Source organism: Sardina pilchardus, chromosome 22 (assembly GCF_963854185.1).
Source record: "Sardina pilchardus chromosome 22, fSarPil1.1, whole genome shotgun sequence".
NCBI lineage: Eukaryota > Metazoa > Chordata > Actinopteri > Clupeiformes > Clupeidae > Sardina > Sardina pilchardus.
The window spans coordinates 12,794,338-12,810,268 of NC_085015.1; the positions used below are offsets into that span (position 1 = coordinate 12,794,338).

General features: G+C 43.6%; 3 protein-coding genes across 3 annotated transcripts; all 3 read left to right on the forward strand.

The window, feature by feature from the left end:
- Positions 1 to 808: 808 nt before the first annotated feature.
- On the forward strand, positions 809 to 3,043 carry LOC134069822 (interferon-induced protein with tetratricopeptide repeats 5-like). The gene is made up of 2 exons (XM_062525925.1): positions 809 to 910; positions 1,215 to 3,043. Exons 1-2 carry the CDS (start codon positions 906 to 908, stop codon positions 2,599 to 2,601), a joined length of 1,392 nt encoding a protein of 463 aa, XP_062381909.1. The 5' UTR covers positions 809 to 905; the 3' UTR covers positions 2,602 to 3,043.
- A 1,404-nt stretch (positions 3,044 to 4,447) lies between these two features.
- LOC134069823 (interferon-induced protein with tetratricopeptide repeats 5-like) lies at positions 4,448 to 6,713 on the forward strand. The gene is made up of 2 exons (XM_062525926.1): positions 4,448 to 4,595; positions 4,894 to 6,713. The coding sequence occupies exons 1-2, from the start codon at positions 4,591 to 4,593 to the stop codon at positions 6,269 to 6,271; spliced, it is 1,383 nt and encodes a 460-aa protein (XP_062381910.1). The 5' UTR covers positions 4,448 to 4,590; the 3' UTR covers positions 6,272 to 6,713.
- Positions 6,714 to 9,380: 2,667 nt separating this feature from the next.
- On the forward strand, positions 9,381 to 14,592 carry LOC134069989 (interferon-induced protein with tetratricopeptide repeats 1B-like). Its single transcript, XM_062526166.1, has 2 exons — positions 9,381 to 9,509; positions 12,581 to 14,592. The coding sequence occupies exons 1-2, from the start codon at positions 9,505 to 9,507 to the stop codon at positions 13,998 to 14,000; spliced, it is 1,425 nt and encodes a 474-aa protein (XP_062382150.1). The 5' UTR covers positions 9,381 to 9,504; the 3' UTR covers positions 14,001 to 14,592.
- The last annotated feature ends 1,339 nt before the right edge of the window (positions 14,593 to 15,931 follow it).

The following is a 15,931-nucleotide window of genomic DNA, read 5'->3' on the forward strand; positions in this document are numbered from 1 at the left end:
CTTTAGCAATCCTGCCTATAGACAAAGTGGGTGTTTTATATCTAGCTAATAATAGTTATTACTTTCTGATCATAGATACAGATCATCAACACAGACAACACGTTTACAGGCACTCACAGTGAACAGAGGCCCAAGAGAAAGTAAGACAGTGTAAATGGAAGAAGTTAAAGAACTAAGTCTCATAATGAGAAGAATGAGGAAAGCAGATGAAACATCTTAACACTTTCCAAGTTTCCAAGACATGACATAGAAATCTAAATGACTATTATGGTCATTTATTTGTGCATTCTAGGGTAAATGATAAATATCTAATGGTCTATCTAAATATAGCTGTTACATGTACATGACTTTTTTGTGAAAGAGATAAAAAAAATATAGGAAACTAGAAAAGCACTCCTATAGAACCTGACCGCCTCCTGGATCCAGACAGTGATACCGATCACTCCAAAAATTGTATCGTTTCTTCTTTGGGTCATTTCAGACCTTTCATCAAAATCTATCCATATAGCTTTTTGAGTTATCTTGCGAACAAACAGACAAACAAACAAAGAGATAGATAGACAAACAAACAAACCCTGATGAAAGCATAACCTAGGTGATAAAGAGCGCCAAACATTTTTTAAACTGTAGTTTGAACCATCGCAGAAAAGTTAAAGATTGCCTGATGCATATGACTAGTATATAAACACTTGATGTTGGAATACCTAACCTTATGGGTTTGGCTCATGAAGAATGCAATAATTGCATAACAGTGAAAGAGACAGAAAGAGAAGTACCTTGTTAAGTTTCGATATGATTTCCGAGTAAACTGGCACTGATGTTGAGTCTATGCAAGTTCCACTCGGTGCCTCTAACTCTCTTTGGAATAGGCTGTCATTCAAACTGAGAACCCAAGACAAGACGAAATGAGGTAAACTTTAATAACTTGGCACACACACACACACACACACACACACACACACACACACACACACACACACACACACACACACACACACACACAAGTATATATTGTGGTAATGTATGATCATTCATTCATGCTGGTGCTGGTAATTTGGTCATTCTTTCTGTCTGTCTGTAATGCTAAGCATAGCATGGAGTCTGATTGAGCCTGTGTATGTATCAAGCCAGAGCTATGTATTACACGTTATGTATAGCCTAATCTTTTCTGTCTTTATTGCTGTAATTATATGTGCGTTAATTTGTTACTGTAGTGCAGACAAAGTGGCAAGTGATGCCAAACTGAAGAATCTGGAGTGCCTCTTCACATGGGACGTAAACAAAGATGACATCAAAGACTTGAAAAAGATCCCAGAGAAGCTCCTGGACCGCGTCAAGTACTGTCCCCGCAGGTACCACGGCACCTACTTCAACATCCTGGCCTTTGTGAGCCACCTGCAGGGTAGGAACGACACTGCCCTTGAATACCTGGCCAAGTCTGAAGCCGTGCTGAAGGAGGAGAAGCGAGATGAGGCGGAATTCCTGGTCACCTACTCCAGCTTCGCATGGCTGCACCATCACCTGGGTAACGAGGAAGACATGGAGACCTACCTGGGCAAGGTGAAGAGCATAGGTGAGGGTAGACAGACTGTAGTGGAAGCAGAGAAAGGGTGGAGCTTCTTAAGGCTTGGGGCTAACTTCTATCCACGGGCCAAGGAGAGCTTCCAGAAGGCCCTGGAAGCCAAGCCTGACAGCATATCTTATAATGTGGGCTATGCTATAGTCCTTTATCGGTTGGAGGAGCTTGTCAAAACGGATGTTAGAGTCAAACCAGAGAACAGCCCTGCAGCCAAACAGCTACAGAGAGCCTTAGATCTCGACCCCACTGATGCTGAAGTTATGGTCCTCTTAGCCCTGAAACATCAAAAGTTTAATCCGTCGAAGAGCAGAGACCTGGTCCTCACAGCCCTCGAGAAGTGTCCGGACACGCCTCAGATCGTCAGGTACGCTGGTATATACTTCAGGAGAGCCGACTCCAAAGAAAAATCATTAGAGCTGCTCGAGAGGGTGGTTAAGACAACTCCCAACTCCTCCATGCTCTATCACCAGATGGGGCTCTGCCACTGGCGAGAGATGATCAACATGAAGCAAAATGACAAGTGGCGGGCCGGCTCTGCACAAGTCAAGGACGCCGTCGCCAAAAGCATCCCCCTCTTCTGCAAGGCCGTGAAGCTGAAGCCATCCAACGCGCAGGCCTGGGTTCACCTGGCGGAGGCATACGCAGAGATCCGGCAACTGGAGGAGGCCGAGCCCATTTTCACCCGCCTGGTCTCGGACGCGCAACTGACCGACACGGAGCGACAGCACTGCCACACCAAGTACGGAGCCTTCCTGATGTATCAAAGGAAGGACTACACCCGGGCCGTGGAGCAGCTCAAGAAGGCGTACAGGATCAGGGTCGACACCAAAGACCGGAGTCAGGCTCGGGACAAACTCACAACGATTCAGAAACACAGATTTGGACAAAGAGGTCAGGAGAGTGATGATATCTCAGCTTTCCTGTCCGAAGAAGACAGGAAAGACAGCCCGAACAAGGCTGCAGCAGCAAATGTCAGTGAGCTTTCTGACAGCTTAAAAACAATGACAATAAAAGGGACATAAAATACACATACTTATATATAAGCTGTTTCACTTTTAATGTCTTAGGTCAACACATCTTTTTTCACCAATTGTGAATTTGACAGAATTTAACTGGTGTAGGCTTTGTTATTGTAGTAGGTAGATGCATTAAAATCATATTTAGCCTTGAAATAAACTAGCATTAATGTTCAACATATTTGTAGAATAATGCCCATTTTTGTTCTGTTTATGTTTGGGAAATGTTGGCTGGTCTGGGTACCTGACTGTTGGTGTGTAATTTTGGTGTCTCAGACCATAGCTCTGTTTGAATGGTTATGTGACGTGAAATCATATTCTGTTATGCGAAAAATAAATAAAAGTCCTTGGTGGTGATTTTGAATTAAAAAATCCTTCCTTTTAAAGCTAACTTAAGAACTCATTTAAGTCTATGTAATGACTGAGTTCCTCTGTGTAATCTCTAGTCACGTGACCCATTGGCAAAGGAGTGTTGACACACCTAGGGAGTAGTGAACTATCTACCAGCGGTAGAATTGCAGGCATATACAAACAAATATATTTGTTATAAGGGCCATGGTTTGCATGTTCTCCTCTCCTTAATGAATCTGCTCCCATATAAAAGCACAGTGGTCCCAGAGGAATTAAAGAATTTCGTAGTAGCTGCAACATGTTGACCCAGTGTCTACTGGTCACAGAGAATGCCTAAGCAATCACGTCCAGGCAAAGTGGGAGTTTAATATCGAACTGATAATAGCTATTGCTTTGTGATCATAGATACAGATCATCCACACAGACAACAAGTTTACAGACACTCACAGTTTAAATGGAAGAAGCCAAAGAAGTAGTGTGGTAATTTATTTGTGCATTCTAAGGTAAAGAATAAACAAATAATGGTCTATCTAGATATCACTGTTATATGATTTGACTATGAAAGAGATCAAAGGAATATAGGGAATAAGGGTAAAGGGCACCAAACAACACGAAACATTGCAATTTAGGCCTAGTCTGTGGTAAACCAGATAGGCCTACATGTGATCTGTGCCTTTCATGTCTTCCTTTTAGCTGAGCTGCCATCTTCTGGCTATATTTGCAATTACATATGATTTTCTGCTTGGTCATGAACACATTGAGACCATAAGAAAACATGACAGTAGTTTAGCCATGAACAATAAGCAAGCAACCAACCAAGCAACCAACCAACCAACAAACAAACAAACAAAATCATATGCTAGGTCTGCAGTATAGTGTGGCCTACTTCATGCAGTTTTCTGTCAGGAAGAGCATAGCCTACTGTAGTAGTCAAGCCAGAGCCCCTAATTTTTGTCAATCAGTAGGCCCTACCATTGGAGGGGAATACTGTAAGAGGTAGCTTTTGTGTTTTACTGGTGTCTTTTTGTCCATCCTATGTTTATGGAGGGTATCTTATAGCCAAGGTGACTTTTTTTTTTAAGCCAACATTTTTTTGTATTCCAAAACTCTTGTGGTCAGAACAATATAATATGACATTTCATGATCATTTATGGGTGGTAGTGAGCTAGTTGACGCATATGCCCTTGCGTAAACTAAACGCTTCGATGTTACGCAGGCAACAAACTCACAAAAGCTTTATCTAAATAGCAGATGTATTGCAGAACATAAAAAACGTATTATACAACGGACCACGCCTCAGAATCGCTGCTCTTCCATATACGAACAGGGAGATTTAATGTAACAACTATTATAATCCGGCATCCCCGTCTCCAGTCACTTTTTGCATGGGTTCAGGTCACGAGTGGTCCAATAGTACAGTAGGCGATTGCATAACACCCAGGCGCAAAAAATGAATGCGGCTAAGTTTCGGTTTCTATTTCCAGAGTAGACTGACCATTGATTATGGAGACTCGAGGAAATGCAACCTCCCTAACTGGTCGCCAGTCACCAAAGAGTATAAATAGCTGCCTAAAACCGTTTGCTATCACACTGGAATAGCCTACTCTTCACACTGAAAAGACTGAAAACCATTCACAAGAAGAAATGAGGTAAGCTAAATTATGACATCCGTTTTCTTTAAACACACACACACTAATAGGGTATGTACAGCATCTGGTAATGTAAGATCATTAATTTGTGTATGTGCTTATGGTTTTAATTTTAGCTCACTGTACTGTATGTTTCTGTAATGCCAAGCCTATGTGAGTAATATGGAGCCTAAGCCTGATGTATCAAGCCAAAGCTATATTTTATGTACATGTAGCCTAGGCTTTTGGTTGTTTTTGTATAGCCTAATCTTTTTTACTTTATTGTTGTAATTAAATATGCATTTATTTCCCCCTGTAGTACAGACAAATTAAAGAATCTGGAGTGCCTCTTCACATGGGACGTAAACAAAGATGACATCAATGACTTGGAGGGCGTCCCAGAGAAGCTCCTGGACCGCGTCAAGTACTGTCCCCGCAGGTACCACGGCACCTACTTCAACATCCTGGCCTTTGTGAGCCACCTGCAGGGTAGGACCGACACTGCCCTTGAATACCTGGCCAAGTCTGAAGCCGTGCTGAAGGAGGAGAAGCGAGATGAGGCGGAATTCCTGGTCACCTACTCCAGCTTCGCATGGCTGCACCATCACCTGGGTAACATGAAAGACATGGAGACCTACCTGGGCAAGGTGAAGAGCATAGGTGATGGTGGAGAGACTGCTGTGGAAGCAGAGAAAGGGTGGAGCTTCTTAAGGTTTGGGCCTAAGTTCTATCCTCGGGCTAAGGAGAGCTTTCAGAAGGCCCTGGAAGCCAAACCTGACAGCATATCTTATAATGTGGGCTATGCTATAGTCCTTTATCGGTTAGAGGGGCTTGTCAGAAAGGATGTTAGAGTCAAACCAAAGGACAGCCCTGCAGCCAAACAGCTACAGAGAGCCTTGGATCTCGACCCCACTGATGCTGAAGTTATGGTGCTCTTAGCCCTGAAACATCAAACGTATAATGCGTCAAAGAGCAGAGAGCTGGTCCTCACGGCCCTTGAGAAGTGTCCAGACATGCCTCAGATCATCAGGTACGTGGGTGCATACTTCAGGAGAGACAACTCCACCGCAGAATCTATAGCGATCCTCGAGGAGGCGGCTAAGAGAGCTCCCAACTCCTCCTTCGTCTACCACCAGATGGGGCTCTGCTACTGGCAAGAGATGATCAACATGAAGACATCCGGAGCGTGGCGGACCGGCTCTGCACAAGTCAAGGACGCTGCCGCCAAAAGCATCCGCCTCTTCCGCAAGACCGTGGAGCTGAAGCCGTCCAACACGCACGCCTGGGTCCACCTGGCGGAGGCGTACGCGGAGAGCCGGCAGCTGGAGAAGGCCGAGCCCATTTTCACCCGCCTGATCTCGGACGAGCGACTGACCGACGCAGAGCGGCAGCACTGCCACACCAAGTACGGGAACTTCCTGATGTACCAGAGGAAGGACGACGCCAGGGCCGTGGAGCAGCTCAAGAAGGCCTACAGGATCAGGGTCGACACCAAAGACCGGAGTCAGGCTCGGGACAAGCTCAAGAAGATTGCGAACCGCAGATCTGGACGGAGAGGCCGGGAGAGTGATGACATCTTGGCTTTCCTGTCTGCAGTAGACGACCAGGACAGGCAGGACAGCGCGACCAGGGCTGCAACAGCAGCAGCAAATGTCAGTGGGCTTGCTGACAGCTTCAAAACAAAGATGACATTATAAAAGGGTCATAAAAATGCACTTAGTAATGTATAAGCTATTTGACTGTTAATGTTTTACAGTAGGTCAGCACTTCTTTTTAAATATAATTAGCTGGTGTAAGCTGTTACTGTAGTAAGGCAGATGCATGTTTTTATTATTATTATTATTATTTTTTTATCATATTTGGCAATTAAAAAAAATGATATATATGAACAATAAGTAATTTGATATGTATGTGCAATATTACCCTTTTTTGTTTTGTTTACTGTATGTTCGGAAAATATTTCTGGTGTTTGATTACTTGACTGCTGTGCTTGATGGTCTTTTGGGCCCCCTGACTGACTGCTGGTGTGTAATTTTGGTGTCTGAGACCATATCTCTGCTTGAATGGTCATGCGAAGTGAAATCATTCTCTGTTATGCAAAATATTAAAAATCCTTGGTGGTGATTTTGATTTTAAAAAGCATTGGTGGTCATTGTGATTGTTTTTAAAGCTAAGTCAAGCACTCATTTAAGTCCATATACATTTGTGCCCTAGACTCCTTCTATCATGGTTCATTTGTGTGACCTAACCAAAAAAAGAAACATGATGGGACTTAGGATTTAGGAATAACATGTCTCATCCTTGCGACTGAGCTGCAGTGTAAATAGAGAGAGAGAACAGAAACCATACTGTAAATGTAAACAGAGTGAGAGAATAGAAACCTAGCCTAAATGTGAACATAGAGAGAGAATCGAAACCTAAGTGTAAACAGAGAGAATAGAAACCTGAAGTCACACACAAGTTTCAGTTTCCTCTAGCCAAACATCAGCAGACGGAGGTCCAACTGGGCATCTGCCAATCTCAGAACCGACACAGAGATAGAGGGGCAGCCTAGCTGAGTTGGCACCATGTGGAACGTGCGGTACAGCCAGTGCACCTTATGCCAGCCAGGGCATGCACATACTGTAGGGGGTGGCTCTGCTAAGACCGGCCCTATTCGTCTCCTTAAATGGCCTTCATCCTGTGGGACGGATTTGCCTGCTTTATTCATGGAGTGTGATCCCCCTTGTGACAGAGAAATGTACAGTAATTACACACAAAGAAGAAGGAAGAAATCAAATATACTGTAAGTATAACCAATGGGGAGGATTACGATAATGTTTCACAAAGGAATAACACAGGGTCTTATACACACACACACACACACACACTAATATACAACATCACAAGGTGCACCACATGCAAATTCAGCAAGACTTCAACTATGTCGTATTTTTTTAATTTTGAAGGGTAGTGATGCTTTTATATATATATGTATATATACGGTGTGTATATATATATATATATATAACATCACTACCCTTCAAAATAAATGAAAAAAAAGTGACACAGTTGAGGTCTTGCTGAATCTGCACCTTGTGCTGCATGTTATGTGGTGCACCTTGTGATGTTGTGCCCCTTCTGCACTTCTGTGCGGTGCGCACCCACATGGAAGAGGAAGCCCTCCGTGCAGCGACAGGAAGTCCAGGGCCACGCAGGGCAGGCAGAAGAGCTGGGGTGCCTCTCATTTGGGCTTTTATACGTCCTCCCTCGCTCCTCGGGCCTCGATCCTCACTGATCTACATAAAGAATGATGGGGCGAAAACAATGGGATAGTCTATACAGTGTTAGTTACTGTACAACATCACAAGGTGCACCACATGCAAATTCAGCAAGACTTCAAATATGTCGTATTTTTTTCATTTTGAAGGGTAGTGATGCTTTTATATATATTTATATATACGGTGTACATAACATCACTACCCTTCAAAATAAATGAAAAAAAAGTGACACAGTTGAGGTCTTGCTGAATCTGCACCTTGTGCTGCATGTTATATGGTGCACCTTGTGATGTTGTGCCCCTTCTGCACTTCTGTGCGGTGTGCACCCACATGGAAGAGGAAGCCCTCCGTGCAGCTACAGGAAGTCCAGGGCCACGCAGGGCAAAATCAAATCAAAACAGCCATAACAATTTACGTAACAAATAAAAATACTTCTCAGATGTGTACTTCAGCTCAATTACCAATGATATACAGTAGACACAATTTGGTTCATATTTGCCATTTAGCCCTGTGAGATCACATTTATGATCATATGAATGATTTTTTTTGTGAGGAAATTAGATAATTAAATTATAAACAAGGTAAAAAAAAGATTATTTCTTAGAACTTAATCAGAACAGATGCAAGAGCTTGAAATGTAACAATTCTGTAACTTTGTGGGAATAGCAATACTGCAGAGTGACATTTCCATACTCACTCATTCACACTCACACACACACACACACACGCACGCACGCACACAGCAGGCCCAATTAGGAGGAGGACACAGTTACGGTTCATAGCAACTACAATTATTACATTTGGGTCCAGTAGACACGAATACCACATGTTTTTAGTTTTAGGTGGAGTGTTTGCACTTTGCAACCATTGAAAATACTGTAGGTATTTTTTAATGTTCTTGACAGAACACGAGCCAAGGCCAATGAGTCAGAGTTTAAAGAAATAAATAATACTGTAAATAGCATAATTTTTCTTTAAGAAAACATTGAAAACACGTCCCACAGACTCAAACACCTTAAAAGGGTTAAGGTACTTTTAGCATGGTAGGATAGTTGTTTAGATTTTAACTGTGCATCTTCCCTTCTCTACCTCCCTCCTCTACATCTTCCTCTCTTCCCACCTCTACCTCGCTTACCTCCCTCTCTTCCTTCCTCTCCTTCATCTCTTCCCTCCTCTACCTCTCTTCTCTCCATCTTCCTCTCTTCCCTCCTCTACCTCCTTCTTCTACTACTGTCTTCCCCCACCACACTTTGGCTACTTACTGTATAATGTAGACACTCCTTTCTGTTGTGGTTAAGAAAAAAAAGGTGGAAAGACTTGCCACTCTCTTTGACACAAAAGGACACTGTCTAAAACCTTGTAGTCTTAATCTTAGGGTGCATTCTTAAATCTAACCATTTGTAAATTCGGATTTATCGAGAGTTTATTATTGAGTGTCGCATTCTTGGAGCATCCAGAACATGTCAAATTGAATGCACCCTTTGTCTATGCAAGACCGGACATGCTTATGTGGTGGTTAAGCAATACCAAGCCCCACAGGGTGAGTGCAAAGTATCGAGGTAAGTTTCTGTTATGATTTCCTGTGTGTTAGCTGGTGTGAGCAGACCTCCACTGTACCACTGCATCTCTTCCTAAATCCTGTTTGAGCTGAACAACCAACACAAGACAAAATGAGGTAGGCCCAAATTGTACCCAAAATTACTTAATTAATTACACTCACACACACAAATGCATACTGGATGGTCAGGCAGGGTGTGATTTGTTAAAGAAAAGGATGTGTGTGTGTGTGTGTGTGTGTGTGTGTGTGTGTGTGTGAGGAGGGGATGATTTAGAGAAAATTGTACTTGCATTACACTTCAATTTGTGCCATTTTAAGCTATGATGTAAGGGCTAAACAAGTCATGAATTTTACTATAGCTTGTGAGAAGCATTTTCTTTCAAAATGGTGGTTGCAGGGTAAGATGTGCCATCAGGGCTGGGTTAAGTTGACCCAGCTGATTACTGTGGGTCCTGTATTGCATCTGCAATCAAGATTGCCTTGATTTTGTGACCTGCGTGAAGCTGGCCCCCCATGTTATTCAAAAATGATTAAAAACACTGCTATTCGTTTGTGCTACGTTTGTGCCGGTTTGTGCCGTAAAAATTATCGTTTGTGCCGTTAAGGGTTTTTAAGTAATTCAACTTTACATTTTCTGGCCAGTGACGTCACTCAGCCCCCCATACATGTCCAAATTTCCCCAAAATGGTCTCAATCGTTTGTGCTACGTTTGTGCTGGTTTGTGCCGTTAAAAGTAACATTTGTGTTGCTATGTTTTTTAAGCTATTCCACTTAATTTGTTACACGCGTGACGTCACCCAGCCCCCCATCAATGTCCAAATCTTCCAAAAATGGTCTCAATCGTTTGTGCTACATTTGTGCTGATTTGTGCCGTTAAAGAAATATTTGTGCTACTATGTTTTTCCACGTTATTATGGTTTATTTATTACTCGCGTGACGTCACCAGCCCCCCATCAATGTCCAAAACTCCCAAAAATGGTTTCAATCGTTTGTGCTACGTTTGTGCTGATTTGTGCCGTAAAAAAAATAACATTTGTTCAGCTATGCTTTTTAAGTAATCACGCTTTGTTACAGGCGTGACGTCATTCAGTCCCATTCAGCGTCCAAATCTCCTCAAAATAGTTGCGCTCGTTTGTGCTACGTGCGTGCTGATCTATTTCATTAAATGTTTGTGTTGCTTGCCTACTATGTAGAGGTTAGCCAGGGGGCTTGTCCAGCAGTTTTAGCTTATGCTAGACATCACCCAGCCCCATCAATGTCCTTATCGATTTACGGTGCTACCCTCTTTACTTGGCTGTTTCTGCTGCCCAGAATTTTATACACCAGTTGCTGGTGCGTAACGTCAGAATTGCTGTAACCAGAATTAACTGGTGGCCTTGGAGACTTCAAGTAGCTGCCTAAATGCTGCTTGTGTGCGGGCAGTGCGCAACGCTCTGTCATTTTGATGCATAGGCCAAACAAAAACTTTTGCTTTAGAGAATATTGTAATATTTGTTTCGTGGTCGGAGGAGGAGTCAAATCACACACAGACAGGGAGCCACGTTTACAATTTATTTAAAGTTGACACACACAACCCAACCTCCCGAATGCACCCACCCTGCATTCATCCACACACAACCCACCTAAAACAGCCCTCTCTATGGCGGAGTTATGCTAGGGGAAGGGACTGGCCATTAACCCCGGCCTGGGGCTAACTATGCCCGCACACACACGCACAACACACACACACACACACACACACACACACACACACACACACACACACACACACACACACACACACACACACACACTCAGGCCTGTTAGTTCGGGGAGTCCCAGTTGCCACAGCTAGCCCACAGAGTTCAGGTAATCCACAGTAGCGATAGAGTCCACAAGTAGCCACAGTTAGCTCACAGAGTTCAGGTAGCAGTAATCCACAGTAGCGATAGAGTCCACAAGTAGCCACAGTTAGCTCACAGAGTTCAGGTAGCAGTAATCCACAGTAGCGATAGCAATTCTGACGTTACGCACCAGCAACTGGTGTATAAAATTCTGGGCAGCAGAAACAGCCAAGTAAAGAGGGTAGCACCGTAAATCGATAGGACATTGATGGGGCTGGGTGATGTCTAGCATAAGCTAAAACTGCTGGACAAGCCCCCTGGCTAACCTCTACATAGTAGGCAACACAAACATTTAATGAAATAGATCAGCACGCACGTAGCACAAACGAGCGCAACTATTTTGAGGAGATTTTGACGCTGAATGGGACTGAATGACGTCACGCCTGTAACAAAGCGTGATTACTTAAAAAGCATAGCTGAACAAATGTTTTTTTTTTTACGGCACAAATCAGCACAAACGTAGCACAAACGATTGAGACCATTTTTGGGAGTTTTGGACATTGATGGGGGGCTGGTGACGTCACGCGAGTAATAAATAAACCATAATAACGTGGAAAACATAGTAGCACAAATGTTTCTTTTAACGGCACAAATCAGCACACATGTAGCACAAACGATTGAGACCATTTTTGGAAGATTTGGACATTGATGGGGGGCTGGGTGACGTCACGCGTGTAACAAATTAAGTGGAATAGCTTAAAAAAACATAGCAACACAAATGTTACTTTTAACGGCACAAACCAGCACAAACGTAGCACAAACGATTGAGACCATTTTGGGGAAATTTGGACATGTATGGGGGGCTGAGTGACGTCACTGGCCAGAAAATGTAAAGTTGAATTAGGCCTACTTAAAAACCCTTAACGGCACAAACGATAATTTTTACGGCACAAACCGGCACAAACGTAGCACAAACGAATAACAGTGTTTTAAATCATTTTTGAATAACATGGGGGGCCAGCTTCACGCAGGTGATTTTGTGACCTCTTTGTATATGGTTCCTTAGTGTTACTAAGAGCTAAACAGATTAGGCAGCAAATTAATCTGACTTTTTAAAGTTAAATAAATGGGCGAATTCAAAGGTAAACGGGTGACAAAAAATGTTCTGGCCCTAAACCAAGTTTTCAGTTGAATCTATTTGGCAAATTATCAGTTAAATGTTGGTGTTTGTTACTGTTTGAAGAAATTAAATTATTGTTTGAGGTAATTCAAAATGTTTTGCCTGAAGCCTGTTTTGGCCCAATTTACCCCATGTCAACTACTTTTACTAGATGTAATTACATGTGTTTTAATTTCCCCCTGCAGTGCAGACAAAGTGACAAATGATGACAAACTGAAGAATCTGGAGTGCCTCTTCACATGGGACATAAACAAAGGTGACATCAATGACTTGAAGGGCGTCCCAGAGAAGCTCCTGGACCGCGTCAAGTACTGTCCCCGCAGGTACAACGCCACCTACTTCAACATCCTGGCCTTTGTGAGCCACCTGCAGGGTAAGACCGACACTGCCCTCGAATACCTGGCCAAGTCTGAAGCCGTGCTGAAGGAGGAGAAGCAAGATGAGGCAGAATTCCTGGTCACCTACTCCAGCTTCGCATGGTTGCACCATCACCTGGGTAACATGAAAGACATGGAGACCTACCTGAGCAAGGTGAAGAGCATAAGTGATGGTGGAGACATCGCCGTGGAAGCAGAGAAAGGGTGGAGCTTCATAAGGTTGGGGTCTAAGTTCTATCCACGGGCCAAGGAGAGCTTCCAGAAGGCTCTGAAAGCCAAGCCTAACAGCGTATCCTACAATGTGGGCTATGCCATAGTCCTTTATCGGTTGGAGGAGCTTGTCAGAACGGATGTTAAAGACATGCCTGAGGACAGCCCTGCAGCCAGACAGCTACAGAGAGCCTTGGATCTCGACCCCACTGATGCTGAAGTGATGGTCCTCTTAGCTCTGAAACATCAAGGCTTTGACTCTTCAAAATGCAGAGAGCTGATCAGCAAGGCCCTGACAGGGTGTCCAGACGTGCCCCATGTAACCAGGCATGCTGGGAGATACTTCAGGAGAGAGAGCTCCATAGTTGAAGCGTTAAAAATCCTTGAGGAGGCTGTCAAGAGAGCTCCCAATTCCTCCTTCCTATACCACCAGATGGGACAATGCCATTGGCAGGAAGTGGTTACGATGAAGAAGTCTGGAAAGTGGAGGGCAGACTCCGTACAGGTCAAGGCCGCCCTCGCTGAAAGCATCCGCAACTTCAGCAAGACCGTGGAGCTGAAGCCGTCTAACACATATGCCTGGGTGCACTTGGCAATAGCCTACGGAGAGGACCGACGGCTGGAGGATGCCAAGGCCATTTTCATCAAGGTGCTTTCAGATGACTCCCTGAGCGACACAGAGCGACAGCACTGCCACAACAAGTATGGCAGCTTCCTGAGGCACCAGATGAAGAGCAAGACCCAGGCAGTGGATCAGTTTAAGATGGCGTACAGGATCGGGATCGACAGCAGAGACCGGCAGGAGGCTCGAGAGAATCTCCGGCAGATTGGGATCGACACGGCTAAATCGTGGAGAGCCCAGGAGGATGACGGCATTTTGGCTTTTCTGTCTGAAGTTGACAGACAGCTAACCAGAGCTCCAGCAGCTGCAGAAAGTGAAATTAATGACCTTAATGACATCTTCAAAAGAAAGCTGGCATTATCAAGCCAGCTCAAAAATACGCGCACAGGGCCCTAATTTAAATGGCAGGCAAAGTCTATCAACAAGCTATCGTGTGACATGTGGGATGAATGTTCGCGGTTAAGTTCTGGCCCACAGTATGAAATTAGCAAATTGATGTTGTCTATTAAAGTAACACTGAAGAGTTTTTCGTACCTTAAAATAATGTTTCCAAAATCATTTTAGCGGTTCATCAACTTGTTACGGCACTTTTGCATTCACTTCGCGGCCCTCTATCGGCTATAACCGCACTATGTAACTTTACCAGATCGGGTAGCGTACCTACTGTAGTTTGATGACATGAAACATAGGAAACTACACATTTGACTTGCCTCGATGTCGCAATACATCATGCTTTCATAAAATCATGCAACATACTCTACATTTTCTGTGGACATCATTATTTGCTGGATAAACAAATAGAGTGCGTGCGACTGAGAAAAAGTGCTTTAGTGTTGCTTTAAATTAGCTTAGAGATTTTCTAAGATATCTAAGATTTTTAATGCTGAATTTCTGTGTCTTTTTTGCATTATCAGTTGTTGTCTTGATCTTTGATTTTAACTGCTACGGTAATAATGATAGGTGCTCTGTATGAAATAAAAAAGCATTATGATTTCAATGTTCTCATTAATGTCTCAAGCTTTAAGGTTTGTTCATGCTCAATTGATGTTTCAGCATTGAATACCCAAGCAACTGCTGATGTAATATTGGTGTCATGTAGGTAAAGATTTTCAAAGACATAATGTAGACCTAATTTGAATGATGGGCAAGGTCATAATATATAACTTGAGACAAACAGGCCTCAGACACACAGTGGAAATTCTTTTTGCGTAAAGTATGTGTAAAATGGCGTAAAGATTTAAAAATTGGATGGTGCATTGGGTCATTTGGGAGATAATTTGTAATGGAAGTTGTTACCTATTATGAAATAAACTCCCCACCCCACACAAACAACTAAATAGGACATGATTTCCCCCGATTTTATCATTAAAAATAACATCTTAAGAGAACACTTTAGTTTACCTGTCAGATGTTGCAAAGTTCTAATGTAATAAAGTACATCTAGTCTATCATGTTGTTAGAATTGCTCTTAAAAACGTAAAAATGTTTTGCATGTTATAAGTCGCTTTGGTTAAAAAGTGTCAGCCAAATGTAATGCAATGTACAGTATATCTTGGAAACACCAGCAGGGTAGATTTTTAGTGGCACCCACTACACAGGGCAGTGCCATGGATAAAGTGATGTGGTTGGTTGAGGCTGATATGAAGATGGAGCAAGTGCTACAGAGTTTCATGGTGGATCTGGATGTAGACAGCAAGAAAAGGGGGCAGCCGTGGTGTACTGGTTAGGGCTTCGGGCTTGTAACCGGAGGGTTGCCGGTTCAATCCCTGACCAGTCCACCACGGCTGAAGTGCCCTTGAGCAAGGCACCTATCCCCTCACTGCTCCCCGAGCGCTGCTGGTTGGGCAGGCAGCTCACTGCTCTGAGTTAGTGTGTGATTCACCTCACCTAGTGTGTTCACTAATTTGGTTAAATTGGGTTAAATGCAGAGAAACGAAGTTGGTGGCTTAGTATACCCACAAACCCTGGAACCCTACATGGAATTCCTCCTCTTCCTTGAGGAAAGGCAGGTATACTGTACAGTGTGCCAGTTTTCCTACAAGGACAGTAGGTGTCTCTCCAGGGCAGCAGCCACCTGGCCTGCCCCATCAGAGAAGTGATGGAGCTTCCTTACCTCAAGGTGGCCCTCGTGGTGTTTCCCTGCCTGGGTGTGCACTTGGCGGAGCCCTTCTATGCCAGAACCTTAGAGAAAGATGCTACCCATACTCAGCTAAGGGAGTTCTACAAGGGCTGCATACAGGCTTGGGCCGGCCAATCAGTGACAACTAGGCTACAGTGCGTTCACAACAATAATTCCCAGATGGGTTTGAAAGCATTCATTCAACAGT